We start from the raw sequence: 22,174 nt of genomic DNA, 5'->3' as shown, positions 1-22,174 counted from the left end.
GGGGGGAATGCAGGTAATGAGATGAGCCTGCATATCCTGGCAGGCATGTCTTCAGACCAAAAAGGGGGGTGGATGGGTAGGTAACCTACATATTTTAAAAGTGCTAGAAGGGAGAATTTCAGTTCGTCTTTGAAGTTATCTCAGCATGGAAAATGTGTGGATGTGCTGGGTTCCTTTTCTTGCTTGACTGCTGTTTGGCCTTTACAATTCTCCTCCTTTGTAACTTGGAACATAATACAAAACATACTTTTAACCTTATTTATAACTCCCCCCCTTGCACGATTCGTATTTGGAAGTACCATTATACAGTACTTCCTTCAACCTGTGTTGCATGTCACTGCTTCACTCTCTAGTTTCTTTAAATAAAAGTAACCTTATTAAAGGAAGATTAACCTTCACATGGTGTAGCTTACATCTCAAAATGTCACTCATCCCAGCTATTATCTTGTTATTCCTCCCACACTTCTGGAGTTGTTTTTTTTTAAATCAACATTGATTATGTATATTTTAACTTATTCTGCTAAATCCTCCAATACACGCTTTTTTCTTCTTTTTGTCCCTGAAATTATAAGATTGAAATCATATGTACACTGTAAAGCTCAGAGAAAACAGAGATTTGACTGTAAATAATCCTTTGTGGGCGGCTATAAATAGATGATGCAAGTACACTGCATTTGTGTTTTCACACATGCAGCTGTGATAGAAATGCTGAGAAGTGCTTTAAATGACGCTTGTTAATTCGGCCTCAAACCTTGATCACTCCCAAGCCCTGTAGAGGTTCAGCTTTCCTGCCCCCCTTCCAAATTCATCTTCCAGATGATTATTTTGGTGTATGTGTGCTGTCTGTGAAAATGTTCAGGTTTTTCCCCTGAAAATTACCTGAGCCCACAGTGGCAAGAGCAACATGCAAATATGGACAGAGAATATATAAAAAGTGGCTTGGGATAACTCGGAATGAATCCAAAAATGGGAGGGGAAAGTGATGTACAGATAGATCCTGTGCAGATGTACCCTTAAATTAGGAAATTTGTAGATTTGCCAAATCAAGTTTTTCTCCACCTTGGCTTCCATACTAGTAATGGAAAGTGCACTGAAGTAATATCTGAAGTAGGGATGTGCGCTTCGGGTTTCCGATTCGGGTAAAATACCCAAATTGGACCTGATCCATAAAGATTCAGGATATCCGAATCGGGGCCAGCATGCCCCGGAAATCCCGAATCAAAGCTTTCCGAAGCATTCGTAATGCTTCAGAAAGCTTCGGGGCTGAGTTTAAAGGGCCCTGCCACTGCTTGCAAGTGGGAGAGTTACTCCCTCTCACTTAGGTATGCTCCAAATATTTACGGAGCATACCGAAGTAAGTAAAAATACCAGAATTATGGTATTTCCGAATTATGGTATTTCCGAAGCAGGAAACCCTAATCTTTTCAGGCTGCACACCCCTAATCTGAAGTCATATTTTCATGGCAAGAGACTATCAGAGGTGGTTTGCCATTGCCTGTCTCTGCAACCGTGGTCTTCGTTGGAGATCTCCCATCCAATTACTAACCAAGGCTGGCCCTGCATAGCTTCTGAGATCTGACGAGGTCTGGCTTTTCTGGGCTATCTAGGTCAGGGTGGTTTCCATATTAGCGTGCACATTTTTTTGCAGTTTCTACATGATGTCATGCAATAATTGTCCTGTTTCCAGGTTTTCCTCATCCTCAATCTACTCTTTCCCAATTATACAACCTTCAAACTTACTTTACTCTGAACTTTTTGGAAAGAATTCAGTCCAGCTGTGTTAACACACCATACGGAGAGAATGGTGTACATTTTCCTGTCCTGCAAAAGTCATGCCCATATACATCTGTGGTCATTCCCTCGCAACTGCAAAAAAAAAAATACAGTAAAAAGGCTTTAATTTGCCACAGCGGTTGTGACAACCACAACCCCAAGAGCCATGGATGTCACTGCAGAGCATGCATGGAAGGGAGAAGTTGAAAAAAAGAGGGAGGAAAGAGCTCAGAAAACTCCCATGTGTAGAAGTTCTGCTGCCAACAAGCATGCTTTTGCATTTGCAGTGGCAATTAAAGCAACGAGGAGAATCCTCACTGTGTGGAAGGTGCTCTAGGTGGAGAAGAGGTTGGATTCGACAATGCTCTTCCACCGACATTTACACCAGTGGAATGACACTTCCTTTGCAGAGGAAGGGAGCACTTTTTGCTGATTCCCTCCTTTTGCTGTAGACTGCCATTAAAAGCCCAACACTGTTCATATGGGCCCCCTGAAGCAGAGATATAAAGTTTCCAGAAACTTTGAAGTCGGGGGGGGGGGGAGCAATTTTTTTAAATTTTTCATTTTTAAAGGTTTTTATGTTTATAACAGAATTATATACAACTTACAACAAGTAGAATTCTACAGGTAGCATTATAATAGTTGCAAATAAAGCATTTTGAACACATTAAATAAACATCAACACAGATTTGTACATTTGGAAGCAATGTGATATTAAATCAAAAAAGAAATGGTCCAATGGATATTTGTTACTTGGGTTTATGTCCTGTGTGATCATATAATCCAAAACTGGCAGTCAATCTTCCCAAAAATCCAATTGAAGAGTAGTAGAATCTGCACATTGCAGTTGATAGGTTATTCCCCCCCCCCCCGAAAAATAATGGCCCCAGGTTTTATTGTACCATATTGAAAGGGAAGGGGGCTTGGGATTTTTCCACATAGAGGCAAGTAACATTTGCAATCCTAAGAAGGGTTACTCCAGTCTAACTCTAAGGATTGCACTGTACGAGTATAGCTATTAAGCTTCTTGGACCTGCAGGTATGTCTTGATCTGCCCAGAGATTAAATAGGATCAACTCAGGTTTGAATGGAATAAGATATCCTGCGGTTTGCCTAATACCTTCAAGTGCCTCAGACCAAAATTTATTTAGCAATTTTTTTTCAAATACATACTGTCTTATAAAACTTAACTTATTTTACTGCTTTAATGATGTAAAATGCATCATGTATAACTTAAGCATATAAAATTGTACTATTTGGCATATTTATATAATTTAAAAGTATTATCTACAAGCAGAACAAAATGACCATATATAATAGGGTGCTGGAGAGAGTGAGCTGCAAAGTGCTGCGTCTTGTACTATCTATATCTTCTTTTTAAAGTGCACCAGATTAAAGCACGGAGCAGTCCATAAGCAAAAAGAGCCCCATGTGCAGCACCCTCTAAGTGCAGAAATGCTTCTGGGATTTCATATTGTATATGTCCACAGTGGTGGTGGTCAAGAATGCTCTCAAGTCATAGCTGACTTTTGGCGACCCCTGGCAGGATTTTCATGGGAAGTGACTAACAGAGGTGGTTTGCCATTGCCTGCAACCCTGGTCTTCGTTGGAGATACCCATCCAATGACTGCTTAGCTGCTGAGATCTGATGAAACCAGGCTTATCTGGGCTATTCTGGTCAGGGCATATGTCTACCGTTCAGAAAGGAATTATCATTTTCTAATACTGGAGATTGTCTTACTTAAAAATCTTTATACTACCCATTTTGAACGAGTAAAACCCGTCTTAAAAAGCATTTCACTCATTCTAAAAGAGAAAACATTTCATATTTTAGTGCTCCCCAACATTTCAAATTCTGTCATTGGAAAAACGGGAAAAGGTCCTCAGGGATCTCCCCCCCCCACACACACACACACAAACACATTTTAACAAGTAGTTTCTGGGCCTTCACATCTCTATTCTGAAGCAGAACTTTACAGTGGAAGGAAGGAGACGGGAAATTAGCATTTCACAAGCTTTGCTCCAGCGACATACATCTTAAAATGATGCCTGAATACTTCTGGATAAAATTCACACACCCATTCTTCTTCCTTTTAATCCATGTCCCGAATATTTTCTATGCCATTTTTTAAAGAGCTGAAGTTCCATTTGAATAGGATTATATGAATGGACGAATCACGCTACATAATTTTCATGAATAGGAGTACACAAATTCAGCAACCAGTTTCTAACGAAAATGGTAATCTAATGTGCTCTCCTGCCAGGTGCGCTGGTCTGCGAGTGAATGAAAGTATTAAAATTCAATAAAACAAACATGGGTTATGTAGAAATGGGTTGCAAACGGCACATGAATTCTCTCCCCGTCTGCTCATCTTATGTTTAGTTGTCTTAGGAAGATTCCTTTGGAGCCTAATGTCCTACTTCTGCTGCTGTAGATCTATCATGAAGAGGCGCTGATTCAGCAATGTGAAGGGCAGAGAGAGACCATCCGTCAGCAGGACACAGTAACAGATGGAGGACTTTAAAAGCAAGTTTGCTCTGGGTGTTGAGATATCCCTTAGCTGTAACAATTAGACACAGACCCCCTTCAGAGAGAAAGAGGCAGACACGTGTAGTTTCAATCTAATCTACTAAAATGCATCAAGCCTGAGACAGAATACGGAAACGTTTGCCTCCTAATTGTAATATTTCATAAAAAGCAAACAAAATATCTTTTAATAATGTAATACCAAAATATTTTTTACCTTTTCCTCCTGTATAAAGGCTTAAGGAAAATGTCTCTAATAATGTAAAGTTTTCTGTTTCTCGTGAATCATCTTAATCCATGGTTTGTCAAGAATGAGACGGGCCTTCCTTTATATGCTTATATATTTATATGCTTTCTTTATACCCCACCTTTCTCCCTCATGGGGACCCAAAACAACTTTCATCGTTCTCCTTGCCTCTATTTTATTCTCACAACAACCCTGTGGGGTAGGTTAGGCTGAGAGTGACACATGGTCACCTAGCAAGCTTTCATGGCAGAACAAAGATGCAAACCTTGGTCTTTTAGATCCTAGTTCAGTGCTCTAACCACTACACCACGCTGGCTCAGTAGTTCATAACAGTTCCTCTATGATTTCTTCTCCCCTCCTCCACCTTGTTTATATGAGTATTTTGACAAATCCTAAATGTGTTTCACCCCTCAATTCTTCTCACAGTTTGTGACACCCTGGCGGGGTAAGAACTAAGAAGGGATTCACCTCATTTGGTTAAGGGAAAGCAGCCACCCCATAGGAAACAGGAAGGAAATGGAAGCAGAAAATCAAATGGCACATCATCTCATTAATAAAAATAGAGTGGCGGTGGTGGAGAGTGCCTTCAAGTCAAAGCTGACTTATGGCGACCCCTAGTGGGGTTTTCATGGCAAGAGACTAACAGAGGTGGTTTGCCATTGCCTGCCTCTGCAACCCTGGTCTTTGTCAAGGGTTTCCCATCCAATTACTAACCAAGGCCAACCCTGCTTAGCTTCTGAGATCTGATGAGATCAGATTCACGTACAGCCCTCAAAAATTCACCAGCACAGCCCACTATTGTAAATTGTGTTGATTTTAAATATGAACTGTTGCTTTTGGTATAATGTTACTGCTGGCATTTTATATTTTAAATAGAATTTATAAGCCACCTTGAAGGCCGGTGGTGGTAGGAAGGTGTCATAGGCATTTTTAAATATAGGATTTAAACTGAAATTGAACAAGAATGACGCTGGAGATTTTGTGCAGCTTTCACTCATTTCATGGAGCCCTTGCCGAGAACATCCTTATATATTGTTACCGATAGATCAGATCTTTCTGCCCTAAGTTTAACCCCCAAATTAGCAGGCATCTTCATATGACAGAACTGGTAGAGGGTCTGTGAGGAGGAAAGGCTAGCCTCGTAGGCAAGTCTCTGGCAGTTGTTTCCCAGGCAGAAGTCAGCAGGTGGAGCTTTTTCATAAAGAGTCTTCCTCGCTTTTTTACACCAGCTGGTTTCAGCCTTCTGTGCTGCTATTAAAGGCATAAGAACCCAGCTGAAGAAAAAAAATTAAGGAGACAGTTGTATTCACTTTGGCAGTTTAGTGGCGTGCAGTTCTTACTGAGCAGACGGCAACAAACTGGCATGAAACTCAAAAGAGCTTAACAAAAAGTTAAGACTGCAGTAAAATCACACATGGCTGTCGAATCACAATCGTGTTCCTGTCCCCCACTGTTTGTTAGTTAAGAATGTAAAGGAGCTGGAGAGCATAATGCTGAGAGGTGTTGCATTTACAGCCCTCCTCTCCACTTCCATTTCCTTGGCATTTCATGTGTCTGTGTGCTGGGGGTGAAGCATGAAGAGATCTTTGTGGGATTGTTACCTCATGATTACAAGGGCAAATCATTTCAAAGGGTCACTTCACAACAAAATATCCTAAGCTGTATTGTGTGGGTATATAAAGTGCCATCAAGTCACAGCCAACACATGGCAACCTTATAGAATTTTCAGGGCAAGAGATAATCTGAGATGTGATATGAATAACATGGCGTGAATTACATACCTCTCTTGATGACTGTACAAGCCCAGAATGTGTTATCTGGGGATTGTTCCCAAAGGGAGGTTTTGTTTCAGTTTTGCATCCAAACTGGGCTGGGATTTAAATAGAGCATGCACATGACGTCACCCACAATCATACACTGTCTGGGTTTTCCCTACTTTGTTCCTGTCTTTGCTGTGTGGCTATTAGCTTGGGTGGATCCACATTTTGAGAGATCCCAGACAAAAGACAATCTTCCTTGTTTTTTTTCCCCCAGTTCATTTAGTTATAACAGTTTTTTGGGTTGTCATTATTACACCTGTTATCTGCATGTTCTAGTTCTGTTAAAAGAGAGATCCAGAGATTCCAGATCAGTACTCATCACTGATCTCTTGTGTGTTGTCTGGTGTTGCTCTAGTTTGTGTTACCGGTCGCAGTGCACTGTAAGTTGACATAGCATTTACAGTATCTATTGCTGAGTAGTAAAAAAAGAGCAAGAGTCCAGTAGCACCTATAAGACTAACCAAATTTGTGGTAGGGTGTGAGCTTTCGTGAGTCACCGCTCACTTCTTCAGATACTGCTTCAGGTCTCTGAAGAAGTGAGCTGGACAAAAGCGCACACCTTACCACAAATTTGGTTAGTCTTTTAGGTGCTCCGGGACTCTTGCTCTTTTCTACTGCTACTGTCAGACTAACATGGCGAGCCATCTTGATCTATTTCTGAATAGGCATGTCTCTACATTTGTGTCAAAAGTAACAGGGAAATGGAGAATCCTTGCATTTACTTTCACCACATTCTCTTCAGTCTGCATCTCTACCTCCCTTTGTGATATCAAATGTAAGGGAAAGGATTGTTTCTGTCAGGCTACTGGCAGTACTGCATATTGCTGTGGTGGAAGAAGTGGAGCATTTGACACCATCTTTCCCCTACTGCAGTCTACAGTTGCCTGTCTATATAACATGTTGTGAAAGCACAGACATTTTTAAAAAATTTATATTCAACTTATATACCGCCCTCCCCACCTCAGCAGGCTCAGGGCGGATTACAACAAAGTTTAAAATCACATTTCACAGTTTAAACAGTTTAAAAACATAAAGCACTTTAAATACCATAGATTAAAATAACATATATGTATAAATATAAACACAGCAGCACATAATTTGTCCCTGTGCCTGGCGAACACAGCCAAAGAGAGAACAGCAAGAAAACAGGAGTCGGAGATAGGACCCCCAGGGTCCTGCTGGTGGGGGGCAAACTCCTGGCTGGTATTTGGTGGGAGGAGGCAAGCCACCCAACAATTGCTTGCTTCCAGATGTGACATCATAGTGATATCACATCTGGAAGCAACATCATCATGTGAGGGGTGGGTGCGTGTGCACAACACTTTGCACCAAGTATAAAGTATAGACTTTCTAAGTCAGTGGGCCCCTGAATCAGTCTTGGCAGTGAATACAGGCAGAATGCCCAGCTATATCAAAGACTTGACAATCCCTCACTCTCAAACATTTTAAACGTTTACATTGTTAAATTTAATGTTAAATCGCTTAGAGAGCCAGCATAATATAGTGGTTAGTATGTTGGACTGGGAGACCCAGGTTCGAATGCCCACTGGATAATTAGAAGCTTGCTGGGTGGCCTTGGGCCAGTCACATATTGTTAACCTAGCCTACCTCACAGGGTTGTGAGGATAAAATAGAGGAAAAGATAATGATGTAAGCAACTTTGGGTCCCCACTAGGGAGAGACGTGGGATATACATGAAGTAAATAAAATAATAAAGTATCCAAAATATCTGGGAGAATGTTAATAAATCATTGTTAATCTTGACATCTGGGTGCATTAATAGATTTATCTGATTTATTCTGTTAGTATGTATGGGGGGTTATTTTCAATAGACTCATTCTCAGCTCCCTCAGACATGTCTTATGGAGAGTGCGGGACATATTTTTTGAATTATTTCATAAAACCTTAATTCTTCCTTCCCTTCATTCTTCAGTTGTTATAACTAATGATCGCAACCTCTAATCTCCTCCATTTATTTTCTGAACGAAAGCTGAAGACATACTTCATCTTTTACCTCAAAGGGTTACTTTTAATGTGTGTAAGAATAAGAATTACCAGCTCCCACAGAAGCCTACCACCTGTGTTTCTGCACTCATCTAGGAATGCCTCCTTGCTGGAAGGGGAGAAGTCTAAAGCAGTGGTTCGTGTAGAGAAGCAATAAGCAACCTCTTTTTATAGAAGGTAGTTCTGTGCATCTCTGCAGCAGAACCTTCCATACCACTACTATCACAAAGAGGCTGATTATTCCAGATCAGTAAATCATGCAGAGACACAGCAGGGCAACCCCCTTTATTGTTGAGTGCTCTGGACTTAAAGAAATCTTATATGATTTAAGGTATTTTATTTCTCTTAGTTCAATAGCATGCTAGCATGTCCTGTGACCCAGTTCGGGAATTATGTTTGTAGCCTGACCAGGAATCTAGGGCAAGGTTATGCACATGGGAGCAGGCTGCCATCAGGTTTTATGGAAACATGTAAATTTATTTACTTATATAATTTGCTGTGGTAGATTGTCTGAAATTGTATAGAACCCACTCCCCCAATGAAATTGGACCACCAGTGATCAAGGAGGGGGATGTTTCTACCCAAAATCCTCAGTAAACTTGAACCATGTGTGTCTGGTTTTCTCTCTATAAATGATTTTTTGTCATTCGCCCATATAAATAAAAATAAAATAGTACCCTATCGAACACTTGTGTTGGGGTAAAACTTACTTTCCGCTCTAACACTGGTGATCTGCCTCCCATTTACATGGATTCCATGGGAATGACCCAACAAAAGTTATTTCAAAGGGCTTAGACTGGAGTAAGTCTTCATAGGATTGCACTGTCAGCCGCATTAAAATCAAAAGAGATTTCAGTTGGACATGCTGAAGTCACGCATGAACCTGTTTTATATTGAGTCAGACCATTGTTCCGTTGAGGTCAGTCTTGTCTACTTTGACTGGTAGTGGCTTTCCAAGGTCTCAGGTGGAGGTCTTTCACATCACCTATCGTGTGATCCTTATTAACTGGAGATGCCCAAGACTGAACCGTGGACTTTCTGCAGGCAAAGCAGGCAAGCGTTGGGCCCTTTCACAATGCAGAGGCTCATTGGTCAAATGTAAGAGCGGGACCACAAGTGACGCCTGACACAGGTTGGACACTTGCCAGCTTCCCTCAAGTTTTGATGGGAAATGTAGGCAGCTTGGCGGAATGTTGGACAAGTGACAGTTGAAAAGTCCATTGGACAGCAGTCAGAGAGTCAAGCTGCGAGACCAGGATGCCTACATTTCCCATCAAAACTTGAGGGAAGCTGACTAGTGTCCAACCTGTGTCAGGTGTCACTTGTGGTCCTGCTCTCAGTACCATTTTATTACTCTCAATGGAACTTGGCTATGATCAGTGAGCCACTGCATTATGCTCCCTTTTCAGGGAATATTACAAGACATGGATCCACCCCAGTCCTGCTGAGGGGAGGGATGCTAGGAGAATAAAATTCCCAGGACCATGGTCTCCCTCAGAGGCCAGGGAGCCAGCTATGTGATTTGTTTTAATATGATGTATGGCTTGTGTGAGTGGGCCTGGACAGGAAACTTTGTCCAGGGGCCTGTGGTAGTTTTTAACACACTGCTCTTCCCTTCAGCAATCGTAGCTGTCATAAAAGGCAAGCATGTTGCTAATCCATAACATCTGAGAGCTGAAAAATCCCTTTCTGATTAGCTGGGATTTTAAGCATACATTTTAATAATATGTATTAAGGGTTTTTTTACAGTGTTATAACTTCTGTGATTCTGTTCTTTATATGCTTGCTCTGCTTCACTTCAAATTCAGAAGAATGACAATAGATGTCGCATGCATATATTTCTCCTTTTCTACATTATTCAAATTAGCTTCAGCCCTCATACATAATTCTGCCATTTCTTTTATTGCTGTTGTAAAGCAAATGGTTCTTTTATACAAATGTTACCGCTTGGCTATTAATTCAGTGATTATTTTGGATTATGGCACTCCTGTTAAATATAGGATGGTGAAACCACATAAATATAAAGATTGATACGAAAAAAATTAGCTTTGACTTGTTTTGTTCATCAGTTTACGATCAGTTTTTAAAATATTTTTTTCTCCCTTTGACAAATCCCTATAGTTTATTCAAACTGTAGCTCCAAGACAAATGCATACTTCCGGTATATACTGCTTTATTGGCACATTTTTAGTTATTCACTCAGAGCAGCATAAGACATCACAAACACTGACAGCTGCCTGCTAGTATTCTGTTACATTTGGCTGTAAGTCGGCATTACTTTCTCAAAGGTGAGGAAAGGTGTATTGCCTGTGTCCAGAGGCCAGGATCCCCCTAACTCCTCCCCGCCATGATGGCAACACTCATCCCTCCAGGAGAATCTATGACTTCTGCTACATTCTGCTGGGAGGTCAGCCACCCAAGTCGGCCTCGGCCTGTCATGAAGCCCCCTGCTTGTCATGGAGGCAAGGCCTTGGCCAGCTGGAACAGCGCCAATCTATAACCAAGCCTAGCTGGCTGTTGGACCACCCAGGCATGCCTCTCAAAGTCTGTGGACGTTTGGGCTGCATGGGGGCACTCGTCAACCCTGATTTTAAGCCCAAGGAGAGAAGCGAAGGCTTGTGAGGCCTTCACAACTATTCACAGGACATAGATTTTGATTTTCTTCAGACACAATGAGAAACCATGATTTATTTTAATTATGGTTTGTTTGTGGAACCAGGATTTGTCTCACAGACAATAACTGAAATCCTTATTTGTTTTGAAGGCAAGAATGGTTTCAATTTCAAGCCACTCTGGCCTGGCATCTCTGTAGCCCAGGGAGTGTTTTTGAGAGCTGTGCCAGGAAATGAGACAGGATATCTATGTTCAGACATCACATGAAACCATAGTTAAGGTTAATTGTGGTTAACTTTAGATGCTGGTTTGATATTCCTGAACTACCCATAGTTAGTTTAATTAAATCATGATTTTTAATTATTTATTAAAAAAGCCATTATCCCCATGCCAAAAAAAGTTATATGTGAATTGTCCTTAGCCTGTCACTCATTACTTCCTCATAACTTCTGTTTGTCTGAAGGCAACATTAGTGGTGTTCTGAGGCAATTCTCATTGAATTTGTGCAGCTGTGATATTTGTTGGATTGGCTCCTTAGGTTTCAATTTGTTTCCTATATAACTAGCTATGTTGCTCCCTGACAGAATTTCTTCCCCTCTTCCCCTTCCAGATTTGTTACTTGTGTTTGTTTGGGTATGCTGTAGGAAAATTCATTCTGAGAAAAAGGCTAGAAAAATGCTGAACTACATCTGAAAAAGTTTCTTTATTATCTTTGGATTATTCTAGACAGCAAACATCCCACTTGTGTCAGAGCTTGGCATAGACAACATCCATTTTGATGACTTCTCCCTCGACGTAGATGCCATGATAACTGCAGCCCTCCGGATGTTCATGGAGCTGGGAATGGTTCAGAAATTTAAAATTGACTATGAGGTAACCATCTGCTCTACAGAGATAATCTGCCGCTTTTGTCTTGGCAGCATTGTGTCCATTTGTACATGTTAGTATCCCTGATGCGATTTGTACTTTTCCGTTTCAGACATTGTGTAGGTGGCTTTTGACAGTTAGGAAGAATTATCGAATGGTTCTGTATCACAACTGGAGGCATGCTTTCAATGTCTGCCAGCTAATGTTTGCAATGTTAACTGTAAGTATCTGACTGTTGGGATAGCCTGTGTGTAAGAACCTTTTACAATAGCCATTGTCTACATGTCTGAACATTTGTTTCCTCTTCTTTTCGCTAATCATCTATCTATATAAAGTTATCTAGTACTCAAATACCTAAGGGGAATTTTCGGGCCCTAATTACAGCAGCAAATATTTGAGAGAGGCAGAATGAATGAACAAAACAACACAGGGCAATTGTGCTGCCAGAATGTTAGTGCAATCTTACTATAAATTGAAAAATAAATAAATAAATAAATATATAATCCTTCTTATTTTCATATTTTTCCTGTCAAAATGGAGACAAATCTATGAAGTCTCTAATACAAGCCAGAGAAAAGTTCATTGAATCAAAGTCCGTTGGCATACACAGTTTTAACATGTATGAATTTTAATGAGACTGAGGCCTGGCTGCAAAATTCCCCAAATAGTGCTTGAATCTTGCTCATATACAGGGGTGTGCTGGGGGCAGAGGGGGATGCTGGACAGCTGGCAAAGGAAATTAATAGGGGTAGGAGAATACATGTGGATTTTGAAATCGATGTGTCATGTCTGTGTTCAGTCATGCCATGATTGTCTGTATGTTGTAACCACAATGCTCATTATTAACCTGATGTATTCTCTCCTTAATGCAAGTGTTACTTTTGAGACCCAGAGTGGGCCTCTTTTGTTATCTTATAGAAATATGTTCCTCTAAGCTAGCACTGACCTAGGGGCGTCCAGATGCCAGCTCTCGCTACTTCGCCCAGATGCTGGGAATGTATGATTGTATACGGAATGTCTAGCCATAACTAAAAAGGGTTCTCATGGGACCCGTGTATACTGCGAGCCAAAACCTTAACAGTTGTTTGAGTGCGGGAAAATCAAGTATAATGTAGAAGTGCTTGCCTTGCCTTATCACTTCTACCAAGCTCCATGCTGGAGTGCAGACCTGAACTGTGAAATCCTGAATAAAGCTTTTCTACTGGAACCAATGTGTGTTCGCTGGAGAGGGGCTGAGGGATCTACCTGCCAGGAACTGACACGATGTGAGGTGCTGGATTGGAGTGGAAGCCTAGAACTCCTTGTATGTTACTGACAAACCACAGGTTCCAGCTGTAGGAAAAGTAGTGTTGCCGATAATCTGGTGGAAGAAATGTTCTGCCCCGCCTTGATAAAGGCTTAATGGGATGTTAAATACATGGTGATGTTGTTTACTTCCATGACCTGAAAAAGCTGCTCCTGTCCATTTCCACACATTAAACTTCTATTAAAAGGATGGGGTGCTTTTTCTCCAGGTTGTTGGCAACCCTGAGGAAAAGTATAGTGATCAGGAGGGCCAGCTTGGATGGGTGAGGAAATGCTCTGAGGAGCCATAATCTAACGAAGAACAGGAGAGTTTGCTCATTCAGTATTTCAGCTAAAGCATCACAACATCTTAAACTGGCAGCTGTTTACAGCCGTCTTAATGAAGACAGGTGAACCATCATCTTTGGCTTTGTGGAAGACATCAGAAAATCTAACCAACTATATAAAAGAAAATTGAGAATTAGAGTTTCCATAATTGTCATGTTTATACCCAGACACTGATCACACACACCTTTACGTTTTTTTAAAAAGAAAGGGAATGAATGAGTAGCCTGCAGAGATATCTTGAGCATCGTAAGTCCTGACTCACTGCATGAATTTGGGGTTGATGGTCCTTTAGGGTCCTTTCCAGATGTAGTTTTTATGATGAAGTGCTGTGAAGCCTACATCGTGATTGCAAAAGAGTCCAGCTTCAACCAATGTATCACCTAGTGTAATAGCATTTCACGTGTCACTAAACCAGGCCATATTTTCTGTGGGGAAAGTGCATTACATCAGAGATAAAAGCAGTTCACTGGAAGATAAAACAAGCACGATTAATTATTTCAGTGCGCTGATACCTGGGGAACTTGTTTAAGATAAACAGCATTCGAGATGTTTATAAAGCAATTAACGGATGGCAGTATGTAGTTTTTAAGAGGTGGTGAGGGACAACAATTTAAGAAGGGAGAAGTGGGTTGGTAGTGTTTCTGCCCCTTTCCAGTAGGCATACATTTTCCATTCCAGGTACTCCTCTTAAAAATGGTTCTCTGGATTTGGGACATGGTTTAGGTTCAAGTAGTCGAAAGACAGCTGTTCTGAGTGGTTGAAGTCTGAAAAGGGCTCCTATATTCCTAGTCCTTTGTAATTCATTTGGATGGGTTTTTTTTAATATGTATGTTTTCATCTTTATTTTTTTTAACTTGGTAAAAATACTTAGCAAATGACATAAGGAGCAAGGCCTGGAGAAGGCCTTTGGTATAAGAAGCACAAACCTGTATTTGACTTGTTGGTGTGTATGAATTTGTGATGCTTGCTTCGTACCACAAATTAAAGAACCTGTAGAGATCGTGCTTAGAACGCACATGTCTGCCCTCACTCTAAGGATCTAAGCTAGCTCAGTTGAAAACATTAAGCTATTCCTTGATAATCTTGAGAATTAACACTGATAATTTGAGAGTTTAATACTTGATTTTTGAATAAAGATTAAAACCAAGCTGATAAATGCAGTTCGTAATGGCCGTCATGTTTGTGCGGCATCTTTGCATACCAGTAATATGGTTTAAATATATGATTAAAAACTTCCCCTAGGTGGCGCTCAAAGGCCATATTTGTTTCATGGTGCTTTTGGGAGGGGTGGGGGGGACACATATTTCATCCAGTGATGAAGCTCCTTCTTTTCCTCTTGATTATATACCTATAGAGCAGAAGAATCAAATAGATCTCTTAATGTTTGGCAAGTGTGCTGTTTATGTCAAAGGGCTGTAGATCTGTAAATATCTGTACAGCTAATTCTGGAAATATTGCCAAGAGAGGGCAACAGTTGTTTCCCACTTCTCCTGTTCCAGTTCTTCTATTTTGACTCTCAACTGCAAATTCACATAACCTTTAATTCTCCGCAGCAAGACAGTTCCATGGTGGCAGATACATGGGGAACGTGATAAATGGCTTTACAGTGCATGTTGCCCCACTACACTATATCCAAGAAAACATTTTTGGAGTTTGCATGATGACCCCCATTCATACAAATGGATGCTGCACATGTACATCTCTATTGTGAGATGGTTGCCTAAAAATTGCACTGTACTGGCAAACCAGTGTGTGAAACGGACCTTAAAATGCAATGTTTAATCAACCTAATGTAATTAGATTTGAGGCTCTAACAACAACTGTTTAGAGTACATGTTCATTTAAGCATTCCATTTAGGCATTTTCAGGTAGGGGAATGACTTGTAGGCGCTCACCAGTGTTTTAAATCAGGTTGAAGAAGAAACCTCGAACGTTAAATAATACTTTAATTAGCTTCCATATCATTTTCTTCACTGGCCAGCTGTTTTGCGCAATATATAGATAATATTCAGTGGTTTAATTACTGGAAGACTTATATGTGGCATTGATCTGCTGGGTAAGAACAGGGAAGTCTTTGCCTGATTCCCAGTACTGCTTCCAGATACTTAAATTTTCTAGGGCAAGTCACGAAAAAAGAATTTGGCATCAGTGCTCTGGAGATGATTGGGTAATTTGCTCATTTAATATATTTTACACTTAGCTTTTCAGAATAATTGGGTTCCTAAAACAGCTTACAATTAATATTCATCAGAATATGCTGTACAGGTTCTCATGGGTGTGAGTGGGAATGGCTGGAAGTGGAGGTTGCTCGCTCTTCTAGTTTTATTATTTTATTTCCTTGCACTTTGAGTTGCTCTTGCTATAGCCAGTCTAGCCAGCCTGTTCCTTCTGCATATTTTAAATTAAAGTTAGTTACTGAGATGCACGGTACTGCTTTATCTGTTGGGGCCTAGAGGTTCTTTGCAAACCTAGACTATCGGTTGCTGCAGCTGATGGTGTGGTAGCATCCCAGATGTTAGTCCTCACCTCCATCTTCCTACCAGTTACCAGTTGTTCTCTTCTAATCGCTGATCCCTGTTTTTTCTGTGCATGATGAGGGGCCAGTTTCTGGAAGCACAGCCTACTGAACATAGCACAAGTGACTTTGCTCAGGAATGATCCAGTAGATGTTAACACCAGGCTAAAAACGGGGAGAGTTGCTGCAAAGTATTGCAGCTACTGGAGAACCATAGTATTTGACATGGACCTCTCTGAATGGCTGCGATGCCAGACTGGACTCTCACACATTTCTGTTGTTATGGTTCAGGTATGATTGTGGAGGAGGCAAATCCTTTGCCATAGAATCTCAGTCTCAGAAATGATTTCAGCATAATATAGTCACGGAGGCTGACGGTTGTCAAGCCAGAATTCATACAGGAAACCAGAGGTAGCTTTCTAGCATCACATCTTTCAAGCAGTTATTCTATGGCTTCACTGGCAAGTAGCAGAGAGAACTATACGGAATGCTTTTTTTAAAGCCTCCCTGGTTTGTACAGGAACAAACCAATACAGACTCATTGCAAGCACTGTGGTTGGGAGTTTCTGCCTGCTTTTCCTAATCCACAGCCACATTCACTTAAGTACTGTACTACCTCGGGCATTGGTATTGCTTCATTCTTAATAACAATTATTTCAGATGTCAGAAAAGTCAACAGTGCTGCTGTGGGAACCCACATATGCCAACATAGCTGAGCTGGAATGCCTGTTCCTCTCTTGTCCTTTCACTTATCTCCATTATCAAATATTTGTTGATGATATCATTATCTTTTGGATGTTCGGAAAGGAGACCTTAAGAGAAACACTGCCAAGCTTTTCACACCTTCGCTTCCATCAGTAGCCTAATCTTTGATCAGTCCACAAAATAGATCGACTTTCTGAACATCACTAAAGAACTATATGATGACTTTGGCTTGGATCCCACCTAGAATTTCTACTGGTGCAAAGGTGATTTCACCAGGTTTCCCCTCCTGTGGCAGTTCAAAATGCCTCCCAAAATGTTGTTTGTGGGGGAATGGAGAAATTAGAGGTCTCCAGCAAGAGCCCCGTGGTGCAGAGTGGTAAGCGGCAGTACTGTAGTCCAAGCTCTGCTCACAAACTGAGTTCGATCCTGGTGGAAGCTGGGTTCAGGCAGCCAGCTCAAGGTTGACTCAGCCTTCCATCCTTCCGAGGTCGGTAAAATGAGTCCCCAGTTTCCTGGGGGTAAAGTGTGGATGACTGGGGAAGGCAATAGCAAACCAACCCGTCACAAAAGTCTGCCAAGAAAACATTGTGATGTGACGTCCCCCCATGGGTCAGTAATGACTCGGTGCTTGCTACCTTTACCTACCAGCAAGAGGGGGGGAAATAGGTGAAAAATGACCCTCCTGTTGCACCTGTGGAAATTCTAGGTGGGATCCAATCCTTTATAAATACTGCCTTACCATGGAAACCCACAACTTATTATACATAGTTACATACTCCCTGCCACAGGAAGCTTGGCAATACCACCCGATATCTGGCAGTCCCCTGGATAAGATCGCAATTCTGAAAAAATGTTAAGCTTACAATACGGCGCTAGTAAGATGGGGTAGGACCAAACTGACAGCACAATACAGGGACCTCAAAGTGATCTACCAAACTACAGGCCCAGCAGAGAAAGTGATAGTACCTATTGCTACTATCCACTCAAAACATCCCTTAGGAAGTGCAAGTAAATCCTGAAAACTGCTGCTTTGTTCACACGAGCCTTCCATGTTAGGTAGTAGGTAACATCCCAGCCTGAAATGGCTACTCACCAGCAACAATGAATGACTGAATCAGAGACATATGGGCCAGTAACCAAACCTGTAGCAATCAAGAACTAAATGCATCCTTATAATATGTTCATTCTCTTTCCCATCCACCAATATGATGCGTATCACAGTTTGCCAACTAGGGCTTTCCATGGTTTACATAGAACAGACAGATTCTTCTCAAAAAGAGCATGAATGGATGCACAAATGAAGAAAATAGGAATTGGAGCTGGTGATCCATTAATGCAGGTAATGGAGATCTTTCCTGTGTTCCTATCTTCCCAACAGTCCTTTCTGACTCTAGGAAAGTTTATTCCCAGGGTTAAAGGACCCATAGGAACTAACAACTGTGGGGGTTTGAAGACTGCAGTGGAGGAGGAGGAAGGGTGGAAATCACCTTCATTTTCCTCTTCCATCAGTGGAGATCAGAAACAACTGCTGAGTTGGAGGGGAATGCAGAAATGATCCATGACCATTAGTGACTTTTGCTGTCAGATCTTGGGAGCCAACCTTTTATTGTTCCAAGGTTGTTTTGTGCAATCCAAAATATGCGTAGCAGCAAATAGAACATTGGCCTGTAGTTTGTTGACAGATCTGAGACTTTTATCTTTTGGTTTGAATAAAGGTTGTAGATAGTTAAGTTACAGCAACAGTCACTGTGTCCCATGAAATTACACAGATTTTACCCACGGGGGTTGGGTATGCCTAGGCTAATATTTACAGCTATGGGCTCGCTGACTCCAAGTGACTGTATCTTGTTGATTAATTCTGTATGGTATCTATATTTGCAGAATGTATTCCTCCATAATTTAATAAAACATGTTAGATTTTAAATTAGCGTGGCACTCTGTGAAGTTTTTGTCACAGCAGTCTAACATGGTTGACCTTGTGGATCTATTCAGTGGGGCTTACTCCCAGGAAAGCGTTCTTAGAATTGTACTATAAATGTAAGGCTAGTAGTATGTTGTCCAAAAGCATTCAAAATCTTCTGTTCTGCTCCTGATTGCGGTTAAAATATCCTGCACTAACAGTGAAATCCTAAACAGAGTTATTCCAGTCTAAGCCCAATGTAATTATACAGAAAATAATTCAGAATGCACATTAAATTTTTGGAGAATATTAGTATGTTTAAAAATGTAACATCAAATTCAAAAGGCCAAAGGATAAAATTATATTTTAGCGATAAGCATATTGTGTTATATTGTCCTACAAGGATAACTTTTCCTTTTGAAATCTCTGCACGTAAATGGCCATGCTATTAAATTGCTCCTAGGTGTAATATTACCCAGATAATGATGTTGTCACTAAACTCTAGATACTTAAGTAAAGACACCTTGAAATATAGGTTACAGATTTTGTCATTTCACTTACTTCTTAAGCTTTACGTAGCTTCTTATGGAACGTAATAATTTTACACAACTTACTGGTAATGTAGGAAAGAAAAGCATACGATTATTTTAGATTTTATGATGATACCACTAGATAATACTAGAGACTGGCAGTTCAACACTTTTATTACAGGCTATTACAGTAAACACACTGAACAATCCCTTTGGCATTTATTATATATATGCATCTTAAAATGTGGATGTTACGTATTTAAGAGTGACATTTGCGATATCAACCTAGTTAGGTTCAGAGAAACAAAATGATTGTGAATAGAATGTAATGGGGTGGGAATGCATGCGAGCTTCTTCTTTTTTTAGAATTAATGCTATCACTATTGCCCCATTCTTAGCATATTGCACATGTGTGTATCTTGCCCAGTGTAAATATTTGTGCAAAATTCTAAAGTTTAAAAACTTATAACTAAAAAAAATACATTATAGATAGAACTGTGTAGCTCAGAAGTTGTCATGAAGGCTGTGGGCAAGGACTATGCCATTTTATACTTAGACACATTTAGAGTGGATTTCTACATAGCTTCTAAGCCTTGCAACAACAGTTGAAGAAAAATGTGAAGTAACGTTGAAATAAATTGCAGCCAAGAGACAAGAGCTACACCACTGGGGTTTTATTTATACTTTTGGTATACTACCTTTATGTCCTATCAGGACTTCAAACGTGGTTTACATTGCAATCCTGAGTTTAGGATTCCACTGTTAATTTCAGAGGATCTAGTAGATCTTTTTAGTCTTGTACAGGCACATTTGTGGTTTTTGTACCTGCCCACAAACAGCTTCAGAACATTCTCAAACTTTAGCCAAGGAATTTAAATTCAAATCTCTTTCCCCAAGAGAGTTTTGTCCCTTTGCATATGCATGGGGCAGGGAGTGGAGGAATTTTTTTCTAGCTAGTTCTCTTGCTAGGCAATGCAATCCTAAACAGAGTTACTCCAGCCTAAGCCCATTAATTTCAGTGGGCTTAGACTGGAGTAACTCTGTTTAGGATTGCACTGTAAGAACATTGTCCTTCAGAGTTTTCTCTTGCCAGCTTTCTTTTTCGTTCTCATTCTTTTTTTTTTTTAATTTCTTCAGTTTCCTGGCACTTTTTTTGGCCCATATACCTATAGTGCTGAAATCTACTTTTAAACATTGCTATGCTTGTTGGGGCAACTTCCCTATCTCCAGTTTACATGACTCATATCTGTTTTGCCTAAGTAAGGGAAATGAAATCACCTCTTGTTCTCACTGCTTGAACTTTACAAAGCAGGTCTGTAGAAATCCTGCATCTATGCCTTTCTTGGAGAAGAAATATTAGTGTCTGTGACAATGGCTTAGCACATCCTTCCAGCCTCAATATTGATCTTGATTTATAATAGCCACCCTTAGTCCTGCATAAGTCTATGGCATCATTGGCTGCTTGTTTGATGTCTAAATCTAGTCCTTCCACGCCTCTCCTTGACTCCCATAAAACACTGCAGAGATCCTGGAATTTCAGAATCATTGCAGACAAAGGAACTGAGGGCCAAGCTACAAGTGACAAATGACACTTGAACGGCAAGTGGATCAAGTGGAGGGCAAGTGAACAGGGAGGAATACACTTGCCGTTCAAGTGTCATTCGTCACTTGTAGTTTGGCCCTGAGTGGGGAGCTGTGGCTCCTTCTCCTCAGAGCAAGCGTGGTTCAAGGCTGTGTTCCTGAATAGGACGGAAGTCCTTGCCCCCAAAACTAGCTCTGGAAGTTTCCATTTCATAATTCTGCGCAAACACAAAGCTTGTCAGTGAAAATGCACACTTGAAGAACAATAGTTACAGGTAAACAACCTGTTTTTTCAGAGCTGGCAGGTTCAGAAGTGACCAGAAAGCAAGCAAGGAGGAGAAACATTCATATTCTGAGAAATCCCCTAATGTATAGTGGTTTCATTATCAGTTCAGGACTGTGTGCCTGTTTCTAGTCTGGCCCAGTCAGTCATTGTGGTCTTGCCTGTCTCCATCCATTATTTTATGTACTTCTCTTGGTTGTTCCAGTATCCATCACTTCCTGTATAGCATGATTGAATGATTACAGGGAAGTCGCCATGCACCATCCTTCACTGCACCACAATGTAGCTTTCTAAAACCCTTCTTAACCACATTTGATTAATTCTATGCAGTCAGATACGTTCCATTTCTAAAAGCAACATATTAACACATTTTGTCATCATGTGGTTACAGGCAGTATAGGTCTATATTGTCATGCCTGGCTTCTATCTACTTCCCTGTTCTCTGATACAAAGACCTATATTGAAGATTTATACTCTGATAGAGTTCACCTTATCCATACCACTTCAGATGACAGAGAAGGTAGACAAAGACCAAAAACAAACGATCACAACCGTAGCATCTTGCAATTTACTATTCAGTGTTTGAAGCAGCAATCCTGGTTCCAACTGAGCCAACACTATTCTTCCTCCTGACCACCAGAGAGTTATGACTCAGAGCCAAGCTACAAGTGACGCCTTACACAGGTTGGACACTTGTCATCTTACCTCAAGTTTTGATGGGAAATGTAGGTGTCCTGGTTTTACAGCTCGACTCTCCATTACAGCTGCAAGACCAGGATGCCTACATTTCCCATCAAAACTTGAGGGAAGCTGACAAGTGTCCAAGCTGTGTCAGGTGTCACTTGTAGCTTGGCTCATAGAGGAGAGATTAACACAATTCCCCTATGGGATCTGTCTCCACAGTCAAGCAGAGTTTGGCAAGCAAAGAGTGAAAAGGAACACACAGTTACAGGGTTTTAACACAAGCCAGTGGTCTTCAGCCCATGGTTCAGGACCCCCAGGTGGGTCTTGGAAACCACTATTTTGTGTCTTTGGAAGGACTGCCAGCTGGTGCACATGCATAGAGAGCAAGAGCATCACACCCCATGCCTCTCTGCATGTACACACTGAGGGAAGCAGTAGGACTGAGGTGAGGTCACTCAGTGGTGGAGAGGATTCCTTTTTCTCACAAGCAGAG

General features: G+C 40.9%; 1 protein-coding gene across 1 annotated transcript in view; it reads left to right on the top strand.

Moving 5' to 3' along the window:
* The window catches only part of PDE11A (phosphodiesterase 11A), a 243,599-nt gene that overhangs the window by 169,647 nt on the left and 51,778 nt on the right, over window positions 1-22,174 (top strand). Inside the window, exons 11-12 of the mRNA XM_054970122.1 lie at window positions 11,711-11,857; window positions 11,964-12,071. Coding sequence (XP_054826097.1) covers window positions 11,711-11,857; window positions 11,964-12,071 — 255 coding nt within the window. The remainder of the gene's footprint in view (window positions 1-11,710; window positions 11,858-11,963; window positions 12,072-22,174) is intronic.

Source organism: Eublepharis macularius, chromosome 2, assembly GCF_028583425.1.
Source record: "Eublepharis macularius isolate TG4126 chromosome 2, MPM_Emac_v1.0, whole genome shotgun sequence".
Lineage (NCBI taxonomy): Eukaryota > Metazoa > Chordata > Lepidosauria > Squamata > Eublepharidae > Eublepharis > Eublepharis macularius.
The sequence above is the reverse complement of the archived record's forward strand: the minus strand, read 5'-3'. Positions and strand labels throughout refer to the sequence as shown.